This window comes from Rhynchophorus ferrugineus, unplaced genomic scaffold (assembly GCF_030347505.1).
Source record: "Rhynchophorus ferrugineus isolate W39M unplaced genomic scaffold, kcgeb_rfMv2 rfM4, whole genome shotgun sequence".
Classification (NCBI taxonomy): Eukaryota; Metazoa; Arthropoda; class Insecta; order Coleoptera; family Curculionidae; genus Rhynchophorus; species Rhynchophorus ferrugineus.
The window spans coordinates 21,252,004-21,272,596 of record NW_027472583.1 but is presented as its reverse complement, the minus strand read 5'-3'; the positions used below and the strand labels follow the sequence as shown (position 1 = coordinate 21,272,596).

The 20,593-nt window shown below is 33.6% G+C and overlaps 3 protein-coding genes across 3 annotated transcripts; all 3 read right to left on the bottom strand.

Annotated features, from left to right (window-relative positions):
* Nucleotides 1-1,039: 1,039 nt before the first annotated feature.
* On the bottom strand, nt 1,040-3,218 carry LOC143196693 (uncharacterized). Its single transcript, XM_076404579.1, has one exon. The coding sequence runs from the start codon at nt 2,992-2,994 to the stop codon at nt 1,810-1,812; it is 1,185 nt and encodes a 394-aa protein (XP_076260694.1). The 5' UTR covers nt 2,995-3,218; the 3' UTR covers nt 1,040-1,809.
* A 1,034-nt stretch (nt 3,219-4,252) lies between these two features.
* LOC143195382 (uncharacterized) lies at nt 4,253-4,979 on the bottom strand. Its single transcript, XM_076402453.1, has 2 exons — nt 4,657-4,979; nt 4,253-4,595 (listed from the first exon to the last, which is right to left on the bottom strand). The coding sequence occupies exons 1-2, from the start codon at nt 4,922-4,924 to the stop codon at nt 4,546-4,548; spliced, it is 318 nt and encodes a 105-aa protein (XP_076258568.1). The 5' UTR covers nt 4,925-4,979; the 3' UTR covers nt 4,253-4,545.
* A 2,825-nt stretch (nt 4,980-7,804) lies between these two features.
* LOC143195261 (uncharacterized) lies at nt 7,805-9,121 on the bottom strand. The gene is made up of 2 exons (XM_076402254.1): nt 8,420-9,121; nt 7,805-7,971 (listed from the first exon to the last, which is right to left on the bottom strand). Exons 1-2 carry the CDS (start codon nt 9,044-9,046, stop codon nt 7,912-7,914), a joined length of 687 nt encoding a protein of 228 aa, XP_076258369.1. The 5' UTR covers nt 9,047-9,121; the 3' UTR covers nt 7,805-7,911.
* Nucleotides 9,122-20,593: the final 11,472 nt, after the last annotated feature.

The following is a 20,593-nucleotide window of genomic DNA, read 5'->3' as shown; positions in this document are numbered from 1 at the left end:
ATGTGTCCATGCACATCCCAAAAATACAAGCACCGTAACCTTTCTGACTGTTGCGTTTTCCCACCCTTTGGAGCGTGTTCATCGTATGCAGTCCACTCGTATGAATATCGGTTGGATTTCGGAGTGAAATGATGGAGCCATGCTTCATCCATTGTCAAGTCAAAAACTCGGGTTTAGTACGCTTGATCATCTTCAAGCACTGCTCTGAATCATCAACCCGTCATTGTTTTTGGTCAAAAGTGCTTCACTCAAGAGCTATAATTCACAAACTAATGATCCGACAGCTGTCAAATTTATATATGCATCTTTTGAGGGTTAAGGCTAACTAAAAAACATATGGATTTAATTCTAATAGCGCCATCTATTTGTCAGGCCGTGCACTTTTCAATTGACCTGTTATGTATCAAACGGTTTTAGAGTTTGTGAGAATTAAGTCTTTCCAGGCATGTGCGTGGGATGGATAGAGTCCAAATGGAGGAGAACTAGCTACAATAGGAATATACACAAAATGCTATTTCAGTTCGCTTTCATTACCTGTTATACAAAAAGAAGGATGTTTTGTGACATATTGCGACTGACGCTACATCGATCTGAACAATTGGTACTTTTAAAATGCTATTTAGTAGGTAGGTTGACATTCATTACTTTTAGAAAATATTCTTAAACTTATTGTTCGGTCATATACCAAGAGTTTATGATTTCAATGATTAAAAATTGATAGTTTTGATGTTAATTGCAAAGAACGACCTGGAGAATCAAAGTAGTCCGAAGACAATGATTTACAAATATTATTAATCAAAAAGTCCATATCGAACTCCCAAAATTACTTCCAGTCACCTTTTCAGTTGGTGAGAATTAACTGTTTCCATATGCTTCTAGATGATGGGAAGGGTCCAGAAGGAGAGAAAGTCTCTGTTAGGCAAAAAAGTATTTTCTGTGACGTATTGAGACTGACAATAAAAACTAGATCTACTACGACGATCTATAAAACCTATGCCGACGGTACCCCAGATGTCGTTGATCAAAAAGAAAACAAACGGATTATTGCAAGTTTTATTGAGTGTATTCTATAAATTTCATAAAAATTGATTTATAAATTCGAAATACAAGTTCAAAACATAGCAATTTGGGTATATCATTGGAATATGTACATATTAAAAAAACGGCGTTTTATTCTTCATTCAATCATTTGTCAACTCTGACTATCACGGTATTCTTCATCTTTTGATATCCTAACTCTGTCCTCTTTAACTTCATATTATGCTTGTTCTTCTTATTCATAGTTAGCGTGAAACACCTGTTGATTTTGATTCTTATTATTATTCCTTAATAGTAAAATTCACAAAAAGCTCTGGTGGCCTTACTTTGAAAATACACTTCTAATTTTCCTAAACTTCAAAGAAAGCTTTATATGTTCACTTGACCAGAAAATCAGAGTGGGCAAAATCGTAACTAACTCTAATAAAAAGCTATAAAATACACAGCATGTTGTTTATTGTGGTGTTCAATGGAAAATGCACTTATAAAATTGTTAAAATAACAATGAAAGTATTAAAATGCCCATTTGCCATAAAATTACTTCGGTTATTAAGCAATGCTGTTGCTAACTATACTAAATGGATTCTAAACATTTTGTATTCCTTTTTAATATTAAATTCTTTTTTTAATGATCCCGGAAGAATCAGTCATATTTATACGAGCAGATTTTAATTTATATTAAGTAATAAAGGTGCTGATGTGTTTTATTAAAAAATATAATAGTGCTTGTTTGTGAAAATCTAAATGAATTACCGAATCGTAATTAAATTATTACACCCAGCTAAGGTGTTTCATCATAACGATGACAGATATCAACCTCGTCCTGAATAGAGGCCCCAAGATAGGTTCCCCGTTTTCTTTATATCCTTCGCATGTTATATAAGCCAGAGCCTGTACTATCTGTGCTAATAATTTTTGTCCTTGCATGTGAACCTCGCCCAAGAAACGGGCTTTCGTATAAGGGCCGATTTTCTTGCCCACACGATATTTTTTTAGCTGGTAAATAAGTTGGGTATAATAATAATCGAGAAGGCTCGAATAGCATTCAATTAATATAGGGATCTCAACGCTAGTAAACAGAAATAGTAACAAATCGTCGCAGCAGTGAGAATACGAATAACATTTCCAATCTATTATCTTACAGCCTTGAGGATTTCCTCTTAAATCGTATGTCATCATCAAATTACGAATGGTGAAATCAGAATGACATAAAGTAAACCAGGTGTCATCTTCGATTATGTTAAGGTCAGTGATGCTTTTGGAATATTCGATAACGGCATCAGTGGACGAAATAGAATCAGACAAATCATACATTTGCAGTACGTCAGCAGTCAATGTTCGGGCGTCGAAGTGCCTGTAGGGTGTCTTGCGATAACATGTATTTAATAAATAAGGAACAACTTGTGCCTTGTATTCTTCTAAAGAAACTAATTTCATAGCCAGAGGAGCTGCATGCATCCTTGCCATTTGAGATAGCACCAATTTGCAACTTTTCATGTCCAGATTCTCATCTGGTACTCTATATCCCATCTCTTTTATATTCTCCAAAACTAGCGCACCAGTTTCGTCTGGTACTTCCCTATCACATAAAATACTAACGGTTGCCCCAATACATTTAGGAAATAAGTAGTAATAATGACTCCCACTTGCGATTTTTTGACGCTTTTGATATTTCGTTAAAGCTGGAATAACAAAACGGTAAAAATCTACTTCTTTTTTGAACCCAGTCAACTGGTCTATATTAATGGTAATTCCCGTATCAAATTCGCACAACTTCACAAAACATGCGAGTGTTTCAAGATTTGATTGTCCACCTTTTCTAAATTGAGCTGTTAGTTCTATACAAGTTGGTTTTTCAAGTATACTTAATTCTTCGTCAACCATATGGACTTCAGTGTTATAGTAGTTATGTAATATCATCCTCAGACCACTAATTCTTTCCTTTGTTGTGGCCATTTTGAAACACAGTAATCCGATATAAATACTGCAGCTTCGGTGTTATTTTGGCGGATTTTGACGCAGTAATTTCTACGGAAGCATCCAACGCTAAGGTATATTTGTATTTGAAAAACAGAAACATTCTCGGCATAACCTTAATATTTCCATGTCAAAACACTGCTGTTAAATAGATTACGGGGATTGGTGAAATTATTTTGGATTATATTACTGCCTTTACATATATTAAATACATAACACTCTCTACAAAACTAATGTTATTCTGTCTAAACCAAAAAGCAGAATCATTTACTAGGATCGTAATCTTAATTTAACAAAAAGTTGACAGTAATTAAAATAAGCGCCTACGGTCTATAAAGACATAAAATACATAGTTATTTGGTTTAAGAAAAAGAAGTTTTGATTTGTATAAATACCTGAATTACTGGCTGAGTCAGATCTGATCATAGGTGTGTATTTAGTATTCGGATTTAAAATAACAGTGAACTCACTTCATCAATATGTTCGTCTGGCAATATATAAATTTGTTTTAGAGTCAGACAATATTTTCCTTCTCATTATACTCTATTAAAAAGAGATGCTGTCTGATAAGCTCGAACATCTAACCGAATCAGCCTGCCAGAGTCGTCCGGTTGTCATACTACAGCAAAAGTCTATAAAGTCCTAAGGTACATAGTTATTTGATTTAAGAAAAAGAAGTTTTAATTTGTATAGATACCTGAATTACCATCTGAATCAGATCTGGTCATAGGTGTGTATTTAGTACTCGGATTTAAAATAACAGTAAACTCACTTCATCAATATGTTCGTCTGGCAAAATATAAATTTGTTTTAGAGTCAGACAATATTTTCCTTCTCATTGTACTCTATTAAAAAGAGATGCTGTCTGATAAGCTCGAACATCTAACCGAATCAGCCTGCCAAAGTCGTCCGGTTGTCATACTACTGCAAAATTCTTTACAAGTAATTATTCATGCAAGAACTTTCAACAGAAAAACCTTCAATTTGACAAAAAATAAAGAAATCAAGTTTGTCTCAACAAAAATACCAAAAAAAAAAGAAAAGAAAATGAATTACAGTTTTGGTGTGTTATATAATGAGGTAGCAATAAAGAAAATTAAATAATTGTTCCAACGTTTATTTTAGTTGTATTACATCATTTAACCCTGGGTTCCTACTGTCTCCTCTTTTATTATATATATATATATATATATATATATATATATATATATATATATATATATATAAATACTTTAAAATTTAGTTCAATGTCCTAATCAAATTGATTGATAATTTAGCTCCATATATTATTAAGTAAAATAGTTAACTGATAGATAGAAAAGGAATAATTCATAAACCATCTATCCTGCTATGCAACACCCTCCCTACATTATTTTGGTTTGGCATCGAACTGGCAATGTGAAAGCTAAAGCGCCACAAAGTATCCTGACATATTTCATTAAATTATTCATTTCCAGTTCATGAATCGACTTTAGTACATCATCATGGGCATAACGCATCTTAGCCATACATATATGAACTAAATTATAATTATCCAAATCTAATATTTTCTTCACATCTGAGATTGTTTATACCATCTCCTGCAAATTCAATTCATTCAAAACAGATCAGAATACAATCTAAAAGACGTAATTATTTTACTTATTGGGAACTCTTTTATGTCTGAAAAAATTGATCCAGCTAGGAGGCCTGCGTTAATACTAACGGTCATGTTTTGTTCGCACATTTTCACAAAATGTACGACATATTTAACTAGATCATCTGCCGCTTTCCCAAATTGAACATTTAATTTAAAACAGGATGAATTTGCAAGCATTTGCAAAATTTCTTCAGCTACTAGAACGTTGCTCTCAAGGTAACTACATAATAGCCGATGTAAATCCAAAACACTTGACCTTGGTCCAGCCATTTTTGAGTGCAGTAATCAGATATAAATAAGGCAGCTTCGATGTTATGTTGGTCGATTAAGATGTAAAAGTAATTTCTAAAAGTGTGTTTATCACTAAGGTAAACTCGTATTAAAAAATGTTTTACATTCTTAGCATGAACTTAATATTTTATTACTATTTATACTGATTTTTATTACAAGGATCATTACATATATTGGAGGCAATAATCTAACACCAAACAAATACATTATCCTAAGAATTTCTTTATTTTACATGAAACATCCTTAAAAAGAGACATGTTCCTTACAATTTAGATATATAATAATTTTACAAAATGCATAATTAAATTGTATAACCAAAGATTAGAGCTGGATCAACAATTCAGGCTGTAAATTCGCGTTGAAGAAAATGTATATATTTTCTGAATGATGGTTAAAAAATTGTATCGACAACACTACCATAGTTCGTTAAATTCATAAAGAAAATGGAGATTGGACCACAAAAGAAAGCACATGATCATTCTAAGAACTCTTTGCTCAATAATTTTAGCTTAAGCCAGTTATTGAAAAGAGAGGTTTTATCTCAGCTCATGTGCACAGTATTACAAATGTAATTTAAAAAAAATTGTTGAAAAGGAAGTTTGTTCAACTGTATTTATAGACATAGTTCAAATCTTCAAATACTACATTTTTAATATATATTGCGTATACGCGTATATATAGAGTATATATCAGTGATGTCCCTAAATATGAATGAGTAACAGTGGCCACCATTTGGTATAACTAACAATAGTGAGACAACCGTAAAGAGCTGTCAATAACATTGTTGTGTATATTACAATTTACACATGTGCGCTTGATAAACAGAAAATTAGATTTCGATTCAAAAAATAAAATTTCTTGCTGTGCCGAATTCAGATGGAAAGAATATGCTTCTCAACATGCTCAAATGTTTTCAAATGACAATCCCAATTGTCTTTTTGCAAGAAATTGTTTAAATTATAAAAACAAATTTTAAAGCCAGAGTCAACCTATGGGATGCAACATAGGATTGTAAAAGGAAATCCTATATTAACATGAATCAAATTTATCAGAAGAAACTTCTTCACAGCATTGTTAATGTGATGTGATGGTGATCCTTGCGGCGATGTTTTGTTCTTCAAGTGTGCTATCTTACTTGATGCTTCGTGCTTCTGGCTGTGCTATCTTACTTGATCTTTATCAATTTTGGCTATTGTTGACGCTATTTAATTATAATGCAAATGATGTTTGAACTACACCCTCTTTGAAATTCCTTATAAAATTCGGGGACTACGACACCAAGTCCCACTGAGACAATTCAAGAAAAATACCAACTAGAAGAACTACCAATCTCTTCTCCTGAAATTTTATCCAATCCCGAAAATTATACTCTACAGCAGTCCGTGGAAGCCGTACTCAAGCTAACTAGTGATATTCAGTTTTCTCACGAAACTGCCAAAGTCGAAATTTTTCTTGCTTTCTGTTTCTGCTTGTATTAAACGTGAGATTCACATAGAAAATGGTTTATGCAAAATACCTTGACTTACCCTCGATGCTGCAGATGAAAGAGGGGCGTACAGAGTTTACAGGACGGCCAGAGAGGCCGTTTGCACCTGGCGAGCGATGAAATGGAACTAATTTCTCGCAGACCGACTGGACGGTTCCCCTTTCTTCTGGTGTATCTCCAGATGCCTTCTGAGGAAGAAGCATAAAGTAATCTCCTCTCTAAAGTCGCAGTTAATGACAAATAAAAAGTAGAGCTCCTCGCAGAGACCTACGAGGCCCAGATGAAATGCCTCCCTTCCGCAGAAAACACGAAACCTAAAGACAACGATACTGTCATCAACGAATCTAACTCCATCAAAAGCCGAACCACCTCAACATTTCTTCTCAGGCATCTCTTATCTTTAAAATATTTGCATATTGCTATGATCGGCAAACTTCAAACTAAAAATATCCAGGTTTCGACTGAATAGCGATCACACAATTAAAAAAGGTCCCGCATAAGCACCTCGCGGAACTGTAAACATAATTAACTCCATCACGATGTTGCAACATTTCCCGTCGTTCTAGATATATGCACATATAGCAGTTATTCCCAAAAAGGAGCAAAATCATTTCTATCTGATTACAGGCCAATCAGTCTTCTCAGTGTCATTTCGAAGCTTGCAGAGATGCCAACACAGTACGCTCTCAGCTCATTCATCCATTGATCGGACTACAATGTGAAAAGCTTAGAGGGGTATTCCTGGATATAACCAAAGCTTTTAACAAGATCTAAGATGACGGTTTGATTGTCTTCCAGAAGCAAGTCCTATCTATCAGACAGATACTTTTAGGTCAAGATTAGGAAACCTCTTTATTTCAGATCTGCCGAGAAAAGAGCACATTGACGTCGCGTTTTACGCTGACGACAGTACTTCCTTTACGGCCTCCAGACTCGAGTAAACCACTAAAGGATGCTTGCAGAAGCCGCTCGATTATGCAATCAACTTTCCGAAAATCGAGGGCATCATTTTCCATTAGAAGCATTAAGCACTGCGCATATCGCGACTCAAGATCGACATCACAACAATTCCATGTCTCGATAACGTCATATAGGCAGGTCTACACTTCGACCGACGGTTAGGTTGGCATTCCCAAACCCAGAAAGCAATCTATTAAGGTTCGGGTATAGCAAACCGACAATCTCCTTCAGCTTCTAGCAGACTATCCATCTCCATCAAATGATTATTTTATAAGAAGTTAATCCCGTCCGCATTCCGGTAAATTAGCAGTGGGTGCCAAGTAAAGGACTACAATAAATTATTTGCCTAATTTTACTTTTATTTTTAAATATTTCCAATATGATATGAAAACTAAATATATAAATGGGACAAAAATTACGTTGAATTTCATAATGACAATAATATATTGTATTGTAAGAATTCATGCCAGTTTTTACAACTCAATCCATTTTCGACTCTTCATAACCCGCATAATATCATTTAACTTTTTCTTAAACGACTCTCCCAGTATTGGATCTCCATCTTGTTCATAACCGTCACCTGAAATATAAGGCAACATTTGCAATATTTCAATTATCATGTTCGGCCCCTCTTCGTCAAATTCCTTCAAAAATCCTTCGCGTGTATGGCGATGATATATTTTATAATAACTTAGTATACCCGTAAATAGGTCAAAATAAAATGTAATCAGATTATCAAAATTACTCATAAGCACCGAAGTGTTAACGCTGGTAAAGAGAAAGTATATTAAATCGGTACAGAGGTGAGTGTAATTGAGAGCCTGTAAGTCAACAATCTTGCACGCTACGGGTTTGTTCTGATCGTCGTACTTAAGCATTATATTAAAAATTGAAAATTTAAAATGACACATGGTAAGCCAGGATTCATCGTCGTATTTTTTTCCACGCCAGGCAATTTCTTTAGCTTGCTCGACAAGAACTTTGAGAGGTTTGAGATAAGGACTGGCCGAGCTAATTCCATCGTTTACCAGTCTGTCAACGTCCTGATAACAAAAAGGTTCCTTTGCATACTTGACCTCGACCAAACAAGGAACGATTTTTTGTTTGAAAAGATCAAGATCAGAATCAAGAAATTTCATGGCTAGCGGTGTTGCGTGCAGATGTGCCATCTTATGCAGCACCAATTTGCTTGTTTCCAAATCTAATCCGGCCCTGACATCTGGTCTTGTATATCCCATCTCATTTAGATTCTCCAAAATGAGTACACCTGTTTCGTCGGGCATGTTACTTTTTGTGCTTAATCTAGCCCCGATACACGAAGGGAATATTTGATCGTATGGTAGCGCGTAAGTATTTCCAGCTTTCTGAAATTCTTTAATGGCTGGAAGAGCAACCGTATAGAGATCAACTTCCTTTACGAATTTGGCCAGAAGGTCCATACGTATGTGGTAGGGCACAATATTCTCGTACAATTTCACAAAATATACAAACTGTTCCGGTTCACTCAATGACCCTTTTTTGACTACAACAGTTACTTTTAAGTGTGTCGGTTTACTAAGAATTTCTATAAATTCCTCCATTATCTTGATATCAGCTTTATAATATTGGCTTAACATGTATTCTAAATGGACAATCCATGCCGGTTGTTCAGCCATAATGAACCGGAGCTCTTTGCTGCTAATATGGTTCGATGCTTGGTTTGCTGAAGTGAACACAAATGTTATTTTAAAACGCACATCTACCTAAAAGGTAAGCTAGCCTTAAAAAATCAAGCTACGTTTTCAGCCTTATCTTAATGCCTTCCTTTTCTGGTACTTTACAAGGATTGATAAAATAATTCTAAACATGGACATATAAAATTATTTAACAACCGCAATTTATCCAAAACAATGGAGTATTTATTTAATCTATCAAAAAGACACAAAGACGTACCTAACAATTACTTGGCAATTTGTTCCTAGGATATCCCTTAGATATTTATTAGTTCTTCCCAATCGTTGCCTTTGCATTAGAGTGGAATAATTTATATCGACGACAAAACATATACCAGATCACCACAATTAAAAATTCACAATAACAACCAATAAATCTTTCCGAAATTCCGGATTTCTTAAAACAATATATAACATTTGTTGTTAATAGTTAATAATTATATATTACATCTGATTAAAAAATATATTAAGCGATTGAATGTAAACATTGGTAATATAAACTGGTACACAGTAGTAAAGGCTACAGGACGAAAGTTGCCATAGTCGCGGATTCGACTCCTGCTGGGGCATAGTCGTAAACATATGTTTGTGATTGTTCTTAGACAAGAGTGTAGAATCCGACAAGGAAAATGGTCCCAGTCACACCAGTAATCAGGCTGGGTAAGACCAGATTCTCTGTCTTCTCTCTGACGTCTTCTGGGATGATCTCCAAGTTGGTCGCTCGCCAGTGTAGGTTTAATGCCGAGAACCTTGGCTCGGAACCCACGTTAAACAATAGGTCTAGTCCAAGTCTAAGTCTTTTGGTAAAAATTCGTGGAACGTGTAGTAAAGCTTTGTCATGTAAAATTTGCTCTTTATAACACCACGTCCTCCATTTTGATTGGTTTATTTTTTTAACAATTTAATTCGGTTTTAGTAACACACATAATATCTTAATGATCTCGCCATATGCAGAGCAAGACTTTATAGACATAAATAATCCGCTTGAGGGATTATAACAGCAGATCGCCACGAAAAATCTTCTATTACCTGGCGTATAATGAAAATGTGATGATCAAATGTTTAGAAATGATATAAGCTGGGCTATCGTTTAATAATTTATGCAATTTATTGTTCTCGAACTTTTTTTGTTATTTAGGTCATCCACATCAATATGATAACTTTTATACCGTTCAAACCAAAACCGACAATACGGATGTGATAGAGTAGCATCACCATAATCTTCTAAACATTTTTGGTGGACTTTCGGCAACAGCTGTGGCGATATTTAGTGAAAAATATTCGAAGTCCTGCTGGACCAATAGCAGCGCATTGATTAAGAAGTCAACACTCTCCCTGAGTGCCGGCTATCAATTGATAATGGTGATGATGATCAAAATTCCGAGCATTTCATGAATACTGTCCGTATATACTAAATGACCCATTAAATCTAAATGGAAAATTATAATTTTTTACAAGGGAAGGTCAAAAGCATCAAATTTAACATTTAGATTAAAATTATTAATAATTGTTTACATCGATCACTAATAAATATCGCTGAAAAATTCGATTGGAAGATCAGTACATAACGTCAAGTCATGCATCATCATGATGTGCTGAGTTAGTGTTCGAATGTATTTTTTCTATTACTCCATTTTAAAATTACTCTCAATTCCTCATTTACATCTACTTGTGTAATTTTTCTATTGTTGAATCAACATCCTTTAATATTTTCCTTTTATTTTTTATTTATACTACTTTTAATTCTATTTTTACGTTATAAATAATTTCTTGTAAGTGACACCGGAAAGCTTTACCATTCCTATTATATGTTTCTAGAATAATTACGTTTTTCTCAGAGCATTAAATGCAAACACTTATACATGTTATATACTTTTCATTGTTAAATACAATAACTTTTGGAATGATGATTCAAAATTTTTGACATGTGTAAGCTTCACAAATTTTATGGTTTACTTACTCACTTATCAGAAAGTATAAACTGTTTTTTTTTTTTCATTTACTGCTAAGTTTGTCGCTGGCCAGTCGGTCTAAAACCGAGGAGCGTAGTTTGGAACCCACGTAAAGCAGTAAGTCCACTTCAGATAAATCCTTATTAGTAAAAATGAGACTCTAAAATATAAAAAAAAACTTAATAGTTATCCAACGCGAACATACATTGCATATGTGATATTACTGGATATAAGAGAAGCATAGATTTTTCAGATCCAACCCAAAAAATGGATATTATTTAGTCTTATGAATTGGAAATACAAACGTATGAATGAAATCATTCGGACCAGTGACTGGAAATCAACTTAAACTTGTAATTAGCTCATTTAAATAACGTAGTAAAATCATCAGTCTATAGAAAAATTTATCATCGTCAATCTATAGCCGGCTCTCTGGGAGAATATCTACTTCTCAACCAATACGGTGCAGTTGGTGCCACAGGATATTCTTCAATATTCTTCACTAAATTTCACCATAGTTGGCGACGGACCGCAGCTCTACTAGCATGTTTGTCGGTCTGGATGATCTTGATCCATGTCTTTCTTGGGACAATTTGTTGTGTTTTCTACCAAAGGTTGATTTTGCCACAGAAGTGTGCTAGGAATTCGTTCATCTTGAATTCAACAAATATATCTAAACTATTTCCATTTACGTTTCCGAATTTGTTCCGTAACTGTATTGTGCTTATCGCATCTTAAACAAATTATTTGTTTCTAATATAATGTCAGCGATATATACGTAGAATTTATATCAAGAATCGTCTTTGAATATTTCTTTCGGCGGTAGATGCCAACGAAAACTATGTAGAGGAACAGTAGAATTTCACCATCGATGTGGCCGGGTTGTATTAGTAGAAAATGTTACCATTGATATTGATCAAAAATATTTGGTTTTATGTAAATTCGTAATAAAGTTTCAAAAAAATGTTTAAATTTAATTTGGACGACATATACGACTAATCTCTACTAATATACTATTTCAACTATTACATACACGTTTTCAATAACGACGTAAAATAAAATAAAAGGCAGTACCTCTGACAAAACTTCCAGAGCGGGGCTACGGCTAGTAAAATTATGTAAGAGGGAGTACCTCTGGTGGAAGTTTCAGAGCGACAGCACAGCTGGCAAGATATGTTAAGAGGTAGTAAAAATCAGATATAGGTTAGTTAAATAGTCGGATAAAGTATATTTATCATTTACAAATACATAACATTCTAAATACAACAAAATAATTGACGCATTTCAGAGTAATCATAATTTGTGTTAAACAATAATTAGTACCAAGTATAAAATTTAATATAAAATGCAAAATTTCTTTGGAATTTAATATTAACCATATATGAAATATAAAAAGATTTTAAATAAATGTGAACTATTTTAATAATATTCATCCTAGACCGTATGGCATTTCGAATATATGTTTAGAATTCGAAAACATAAAAATAAGTAAATTGTTTAAAAGCCAATCGACATATTTATCTGAAATTAAAAAACTATTCTTGTAAAAGAAAATAGCACTTAAATGGTAACAAACACATGCCTTAAATATATTATACATTTTTCTGTTCATTTTATGCATATCTATTATTTTAATTAATATATTTAATTATATTTTATTTTTCAAAGACAATTAAAAGGGCAAAATATTTTTTATTCTATTTTTATTTTGGTATAGATAACCCTCCCTGTAATATCATCCTCAGCCACATTAATTTAGTACTCTCATCAACATCTCTACCGAATCCACTGGATTTCATAATCTAAATAATTCGTAAGACATACTAACGGGCGAATGATTTCTATCTATTAATAAAACGTTTAAGATAATTAACAATGTTAGGTTCGACATACTTAGGTCAGGGCGGGTGGGGTAGTCTTCCTATTTTATTGTCTGCAAGTATATTTTCACCGGTTTTATAACATTTGGTTAAGCGTTGTGATGCTGAAGAGTAATATTGTTGTTTCTTTGCTTATATTCCGGCCGTTTATAGCACAAGACCACAAGTTGAGGTAGCTTTTTACGCAGACGACACTGCTTACTTTGCTTCTTCCAGAGTGGCAACGCACATCGAAGACAGACTTTAAAAATTACTCATTGAGACGCTCAAGCGGTTACATTTCTGGAGGTCAACGCACAGAAAACCCAGGTCATCTTCTTCAAGAAGAAGCGCCTCGCACCGAGCATTTCGCGTCTTAAAATCAGAAACGCCGAAATCCCATGGTCAGAAGAAGCCACCTATATCCATCTTGCCTTCGATCGCAAGTTTAGATGGAACTCTCAGTTTCAAAGATCCTCCACATATGTCAAGGTATTGTCAATTTGCTGTTCCCGTTCATCAACCGGGCCAGCAGGCTTCCTGTCTCAATATAAAATCTCTCATATACAAGATGCTGGTTCGATCAGTCGTTCTATACAGCCAGCTCCAAATGCGTCTCACCTAGCTAGGTGGAACGTCTTGAAGTTCTTCAGAACAGAATTCTAAGGAAAATAATCAATGCCCCCTAGATTGTCAGGAATAAACAAATTCATAGAGAAACAGACGGTACGATTTTATATCCGAGCTCTACTCAAGATATTTCTCCACTATTCAGCTCTTGGATAATAAATGTATTACGGAGCTGGTCGATATTTTAAGCTAATAACTCATTCGGCTCTTGGTGGCCTTATTTTATCGGAGTCGACACTGGCGCGTCGTGTTCTAACTCCAAATTGTCTCGACCTTCTCCAGCGAGCGATTAACTCAGATACATTGAGCTGCATGGTGTGATAACGATTGCCCTTGTGCCTCTTAATGATATTACCAGTTATAGGCACCCTACTTACTAACAATAAGAATTATCAGTTAAGGTCATAGGATCAGCTGGTAGGGTGGGGTTTAGTGGGTAGTCCAGAGGCAGTCTCCACATACCACTCCAACTCGCTTATTCCTGCGGGTCTCCCCGACCAGGTATCCACAACAGGATTCCCTTTCCCGATTTCAAGCCAAAAAAAGTGCTAGTCTTGAACGCATTAATTGTAGTCGATGGCGATACCAATGGTCTCTGGTCTTGAATTGGTCTTCAAATTTGTCGTTTCCAATGTCGAAATTGCCACTTTCAGAACGTCGAATCTAGTATTCATATGATGAAATCGAGAGAGCATGGTTGCCAAAACATTCACACAGCATTCGATGATCTTACTGAATGATATACAAAAAGAGCTGTTAATAGTGCTTAATTCAATGATTTTAATATAAAACGTTATGTCATTGCATTTTTTCAAAATAAACATGACAATTGACTAATAATGACATGTACAACAGCGACCATATTTTTAATGTTTGCTTCTGATACTAATCATATTACTATAGATTAAAGCATATGGAGAGAAACTTATTTCTTAGGCAGCAATAGAATCGTTTAACTCTATTTATTTCATACACTTGTTAGGCATTTGGGATTAGAATGAATTTTTCAAATTTAACAGCACTACATTTATTCGACGTTCGAAGTTATATTAAATAATTAATTGAACTGAGCTTTTCGTAAATAAAAGTTTTCAAGTCATCCAAGTGAAGAAAACTCTACTTATGTTCTGTACTTTGTAAATCAGTATATCAACAGTGCTGGTTATAATGGAAAAGCAGTAGTCTGGGCTATTATTAAAGTAGAATATCTTTAAACCTCGCTCAATTTATGCTTCGTAGTTTATGAGTACTGCAATTACTTTGTTGAATAAAAGTTGCTTTGATATTATATTATATTTATTATATTATTCATCTTACATGACCGAAACAATCTCAATCTGCTTCTCTGAAATTGTTATACAACTGTGCTCGGATTGTCGCATCCTAAACGAAGTACTCCTCCTCCGAATATAATGCTGAATTATTTGTTTACAATGACAGATTGTTTTTTCTTTTCTTTTTCTATATTACCGATCCCAAGTAGTTAAAGTCCTGCACTTGCTCCAACTGAATCCCGTTGAAATTAACAATAGCAGGCGATTCATCAGTTGTCAGGACTTTGTCAGGTATTTTCTTCATTAATTCTCACGCCAAATTCCTTTTAACAATTAGATCATCAGAAAATATCAGGTCGACCAACAGGTAGCGGGACTTTTGCCGTACCTATTCCGTTCCTCCATCAGCTGCCGCAGCGCGAAAATCTGAAAACTTTTTTAAAAGTTTTATATTCGAAAATTTTAAAATTATTTCAAAAAGTATTACTAAAAGCCTATCGTAGCATCCCGGGCATAACATCTCAAATATACTCAACAGTTATCACACCGGTGCATCGGATTAGGAGGAGTTCAGTGACATACACAAGTATAAAAGAATCAACGATATCTTTTAGTTAAAATGCAATACAAACAATTCAAATGACTGTTTCAATTCAAAACTAACTGTTAAATTAAATTTTTCTGATATGTCAATACATAAAATAATCTTTTTTTCATTTAGTTGCTTTATTTACAAAAGTTGCTTTGATTATATTATGCATCTTACATGACCGAAAGGTACAGGTTTTCTTATAACGCAATTAGCAACGGAATATTTGTCATATCATATTTAAATAGCGGAAACATAAGGTATCAGAACACAGGTAAGTCATTGTTTGCATCACTGACTTTATAAGAAAAATCTCAAATATTGAATAATTATTCTGGTAATAGCCACGCTGGGTAAGAGCTAATGTTTTCAAACATGATTTTCCTGTTTGCCAATGTGTACTAAGTAGGCTTCATGAAATGCTTAAAGCTAATGCCGTAATTAATAGAATCAACATTAATCATCAAAATAATCAGTTGCGGAGAAACATGAACCGATTATGATCAATCAAATCATCTGATAGGCCGATATAATACTTTAAAAATCCATATAAAACAAATAAATAAGGAACCTAATAACTTTAAAAATGTATCCATTTTAACAAATTTATTAGCAACAACCATTGACAACCAGTAATACAGCTATGTGTTCAATATATCGACGTGATATGAAATTACATATAAATATATTGCTACTACAGTTTGACTAAAAATTTTATTTGTAAATGAAATATCAATTATAAATCGTTATTAATAGATATTAATTGAATATTATTTCAGCTCTCAGATTGGATAATGAAACACATGTTAAAAAAATTATTATTTACTATTTATAATAGCATAGTCTTGTAATTAGAATTGTAAAATGGTTAATATGTTATAATGTTAAAATGGTAATAATTGGTAAAATAATATGTATGTAACCACTTATACAGTTATTCAATCCTTGGATTTTTAAGGATACAAATGTCGTCTATAAAGTATTAGAATAAAGTATAGATGACGGATAACGAAAAAAAAAGAACTCAAAATCACCAGTCCTAATAAACTGAGGCTTATATTTCAAAAATGCGATTTAGTTCTTTTAGTGCACTTGTATGCGCTTACACTAAGCATTTTGTTTATTAATAATGGATGTTTCATGTAGAAAATTATTAGGTGATATTCACATATTTGCAGTCGTCAAAGTTTCTTGCAAATCAAATCATGAACTCGTGCGTTAAAATCACTTCTACTTTGTAGATTTCTAAATATTTAATAAATTCATTATTTTACTATTTTTGACCATTACCGATCATTTTTTTAGAATAAAAAAGTATAAATCAGAAATGAACAGAGGTTGGGCGAGTAATTTATACTGCTTGGGACTTGTTTCAGTCATTAGGGTCCAACACTAATCTCTCATCATACCTTTATGTCAAAATCCTTGGTATCGCCATTCAATTTCCGCTATATTTCTTGTGTGTCCTTGCTCGTCGTTCGTATCGCCCAAGTTTTTTGGAAAAAAATCAAGATATGAATGCAGAAAATGTATTTTGAGAGATATTCGAGATCCAATCTTGCGGTAATTTTGCAACAAATATTCGATTATGTGCTTGTGATTCGGTGATTCGTGGTTATCAAAAAAGTGGTGAACAATACCTTAAAATAAAGCCCATGCCACTAATTCATCAGAATTTAAAGATTTTGTAAACTGTCAACGATTAATTTTCGAATATCAGGTTCAACAAATATTCCTTGCTTCATTGCTCGCTGGTGATGAAAATGAAGTTCTCAGAGCATTTTTTACACTTATGTCTGAAAAAATTGGTAAAAATTGGTAATTGTTGTTACCGACGAAAACATTTAAAAAATCCACAAAATGATTTTGAATGACCGTAAATTGAATTCGAATAAAATAGCAGACACTCTAAAGATATTAACTGAACGTGTACATCACATCATTCACGAATATTTGGGTATGAGAAATCTCTGTGCAAAGTGGGTGCCGCGCGAGCTCACTTTTGACCAAAAACAACGACGAGTTTGTACTTTGGGATGCGCATGGAATAATGGTCATTGACTACCTTGAAAAAGGTCCAATCACTGTCCTGTCATTGTTGAAAGAACCCATCAACACTGACTATTACATAACGTTGTTGGATCGTTTGAAGGACGAAATCGCCGAAAAACGGCCGCATTTGAAGAATAAGAAAGTGCTGCTTTAACAAGATAATGCACCGTGTCAAAAATCCAGGAATTGGGCCCCAGCGACTATTTCTTGTTCTCAGATCTCAAAAGGATGCTAGCTGGGAAGAATTTTTCATCGAGAATGAAGTGGTGATCGCCCAAACTGAGTCCTGTTTTGAAGCAAAGGACAAATCGTACTACAAAAAAGGTATCGAAAAGTTGGAGGGTCGCTATAATCAGTGTGTCACCCTTGAAGGGAATTATGTTGAATACAAAAAATAATTTTACCAAAAAAATAGTTCTATTGTAGTAGGTCGGGGACTTTTCAATTGACATATTAATAGCAGACAACTCTGACAGCTGAAACTTTATGCAATATGTTAATTCCTTAATTTTCTTCAGAACGATATACACAAACATTATGTAATCACCACAGACATTATGAATTTCTTTAAGATTTTATTGTCAGATCACTCCAAATACCGACTGATCAAGATACTAATTATCAGATCAATATTAATATTCTAAAAGACAAACCAATGATCGGGAGGAGTGCAGCAGAACTCAAAACTTGACCAACTACAATGGAACTTGCTGGATGAAAATTAATTGTGGGAAATTAAAATTATATATTATCAAAGTCAAAAAATAATGGTTATATCAAGATGTAAATTATCTATACTCTCCCAGTTGAAGACAGACACTGCTCTGATACACAGTTTCCTCATAAAAGTGAACCTCCCCCAATATGTACTGTATTCAGCTCTACTCACAACACATACTAAATACTTACAAATGAGACAATAACATGGTATTGGGGACACTCTAAAGAACATTCTTGATATAGACAATCTGGATAACTTAATCACCTTCCTCAGAGACTCTGGCTTATACAAGAAGATATAAATTATTAAAATAAAATAAGTGCTTTAATGTTATCACTCATATCAATCAAATACTAGGACTCGGCTTAATACAATATGGAATATTATTGCCATGTGTTTGAATCCAACAACTATCTATTTTTATTAAACTTTTCTAGTTGTATATGTTACCAGCTATTATAAATACTACTATGCCGGCTTAATGGCGCAGTGGTAAAGGCGATCCTGCTGGGGAAAATTTGTGATTGTCCTAGGCAAGAGTGTAAAATCCGACAAGGAAAATGATCCCAGTCACGCCAGTAACCAGGCTGGGTAAGACCGTATGTCTCCTGGGGCGATTTCTAAAGCTAAAGACTGACGACCGTGGTTCAGAGCCCACACTAAATTTTAGGTCCAGTCCAGATAAACCCATATTGATAAAAGAAGACTTCATTATGCACCTACACTTAATTTATAAATTTTATTATTAAATTACATATACTACAAAATAGGTAACAACGATCTAAAAAAGTCCAAGAGGTGGGTTTTTTATTAATTAAAAAAAGTCTAAAAAGAGTCTAAACTATAAATATCGACCAAAAAAAATTTAGAACATATTAGAATAAAAATATTTCATCGAATAAACTTAAGATGTTTGATAACCAAAATGTAACGTAAAATCTACTATATATTTTGGAAAAACAATACGTTCGTTACCAATTCCATTTATTTACAATTACCAAGGTTACACCCACTAAAAATATTACGTTCCCATATATTATATCCCAAGTTTAAAAGCCTGCAAAACAATTTAAACGACATACATGGTTGTATATTATGAATTTTAGTCGCTTAAAAGGTAAAGAAAAATATGTCATTTTAGTATCTTTTTTATTTTTTTACATTAGGTATAAAATGGTATTAGTAATAAAATGGATAATTTTATGTATAGAATATGCTGTCTTGTGATGTGATATCGCTTTTTGCCAAATTGTAACATAAAAATTAATTCCATCTACATATTTCGAACGGAGAGTTGGCGAAAATTGGATCAGGTGCCAAAAAATGGCGCAGGCGAGAGTCACTATTATATTTGTCTTAATTTTAAAGAATCTGTCTAGAACTCATTTTATTATATTTTAATTTTGGAACTAATAATATCATATCTTCAATTTTTGATGTTATATATTGATAATCAAATCAATGTTTAGCTTTTTGTTTCATAATTCAGCGTTTATTAACATTTGTTTTGTATTTTAAAACAATTACCATAACCTTATATTACAATAAGAAATGTTTAGTTATATTTCTCATTGATTGTAACATGAAAACTATTAATATCAACTGTAGATAACACATCTCTTACAATTTTAACATCGATTATGTTATATTATGTTTATTTATGGTTATTTTTATGTTTTTCATTTAGTGAAAAAACGCAACTAGCTCGGGCTTAAACTAAATCAAATGTATTGGCTGATAGCTTGGCAATATTGGTAATACTTAGGCGCATTTGGACCTGTGGTATTGAACTATGGGGTACTACTAGCAAATCTAACATAGATATTCTCCAGAGGTTCCAGAATAAAGTGTTGCGAGTCATCGTCAATGCCCCATATTACGTCTCCAACAAACTAATTCAGCGCGATATCCCCTTAGAACGCATAATAAGTGTTATTCGAAGTGTTAGTGCAAAGTACTTTGAAAGACTGAAGTTGAAGTTAGTGCATCCCAATGCACTCGCCAAACAGTTAATGTGCGCGATGACAGTGCGTAGGCTCAATTATGTAAATAATTTTTTTTGTTTTTGTATGCATTCTGATCATTTTTGCCTTAAAAAAGGCATTTATTGAGAGGCGTAGGTATAATATATATTGGTCAAAATATTTTCCATCATTTTCTACTAACTTTTACCTCCCTTCCTCTCAACATGACGATTGCGTCTCGAAAAACACTTAGATATCCAATCATCGATTAATTTTTGCACTCTTAAGCTCAATCTGAAACCGTGTACCAATCCTTCTATTAAACAATTGTTAATTAAAAGCGTATTCCAGCTGCAACAGTATATCACTCCAAAATGTTACAACATAGTATTTCATAATACGCTACACCTTGATGATTCCTGACATATGCCCAAACGGTTCGAAATGTC

Bases quoted from the DNA above. Each gene is read 5' to 3' on its own strand.
- LOC143196693 (XM_076404579.1), bottom strand. From the start codon at position 2,994: ATGGCCACAACAAAGGAAAGAATTAGTGGTCTGAGGATGATATTACAT.
- LOC143195261 (XM_076402254.1), bottom strand. From the start codon at position 9,046: ATGGCTGAACAACCGGCATGGATTGTCCATTTAGAATACATGTTAAGC. The intron at 7,972-8,419 runs GTAAACGATGGA...CTTATATTTCAG, and splicing joins ATCAGGACGTTGACAGACTG to GTGACGGTTATGAACAAGAT.
- LOC143195382 (XM_076402453.1), bottom strand. From the start codon at position 4,924: ATGGCTGGACCAAGGTCAAGTGTTTTGGATTTACATCGGCTATTATGT. The intron at 4,596-4,656 runs GTAAAATAATTA...TTGAATTTGCAG, and splicing joins CATAAAAGAGTTCCCAATAA to GAGATGGTATAAACAATCTC.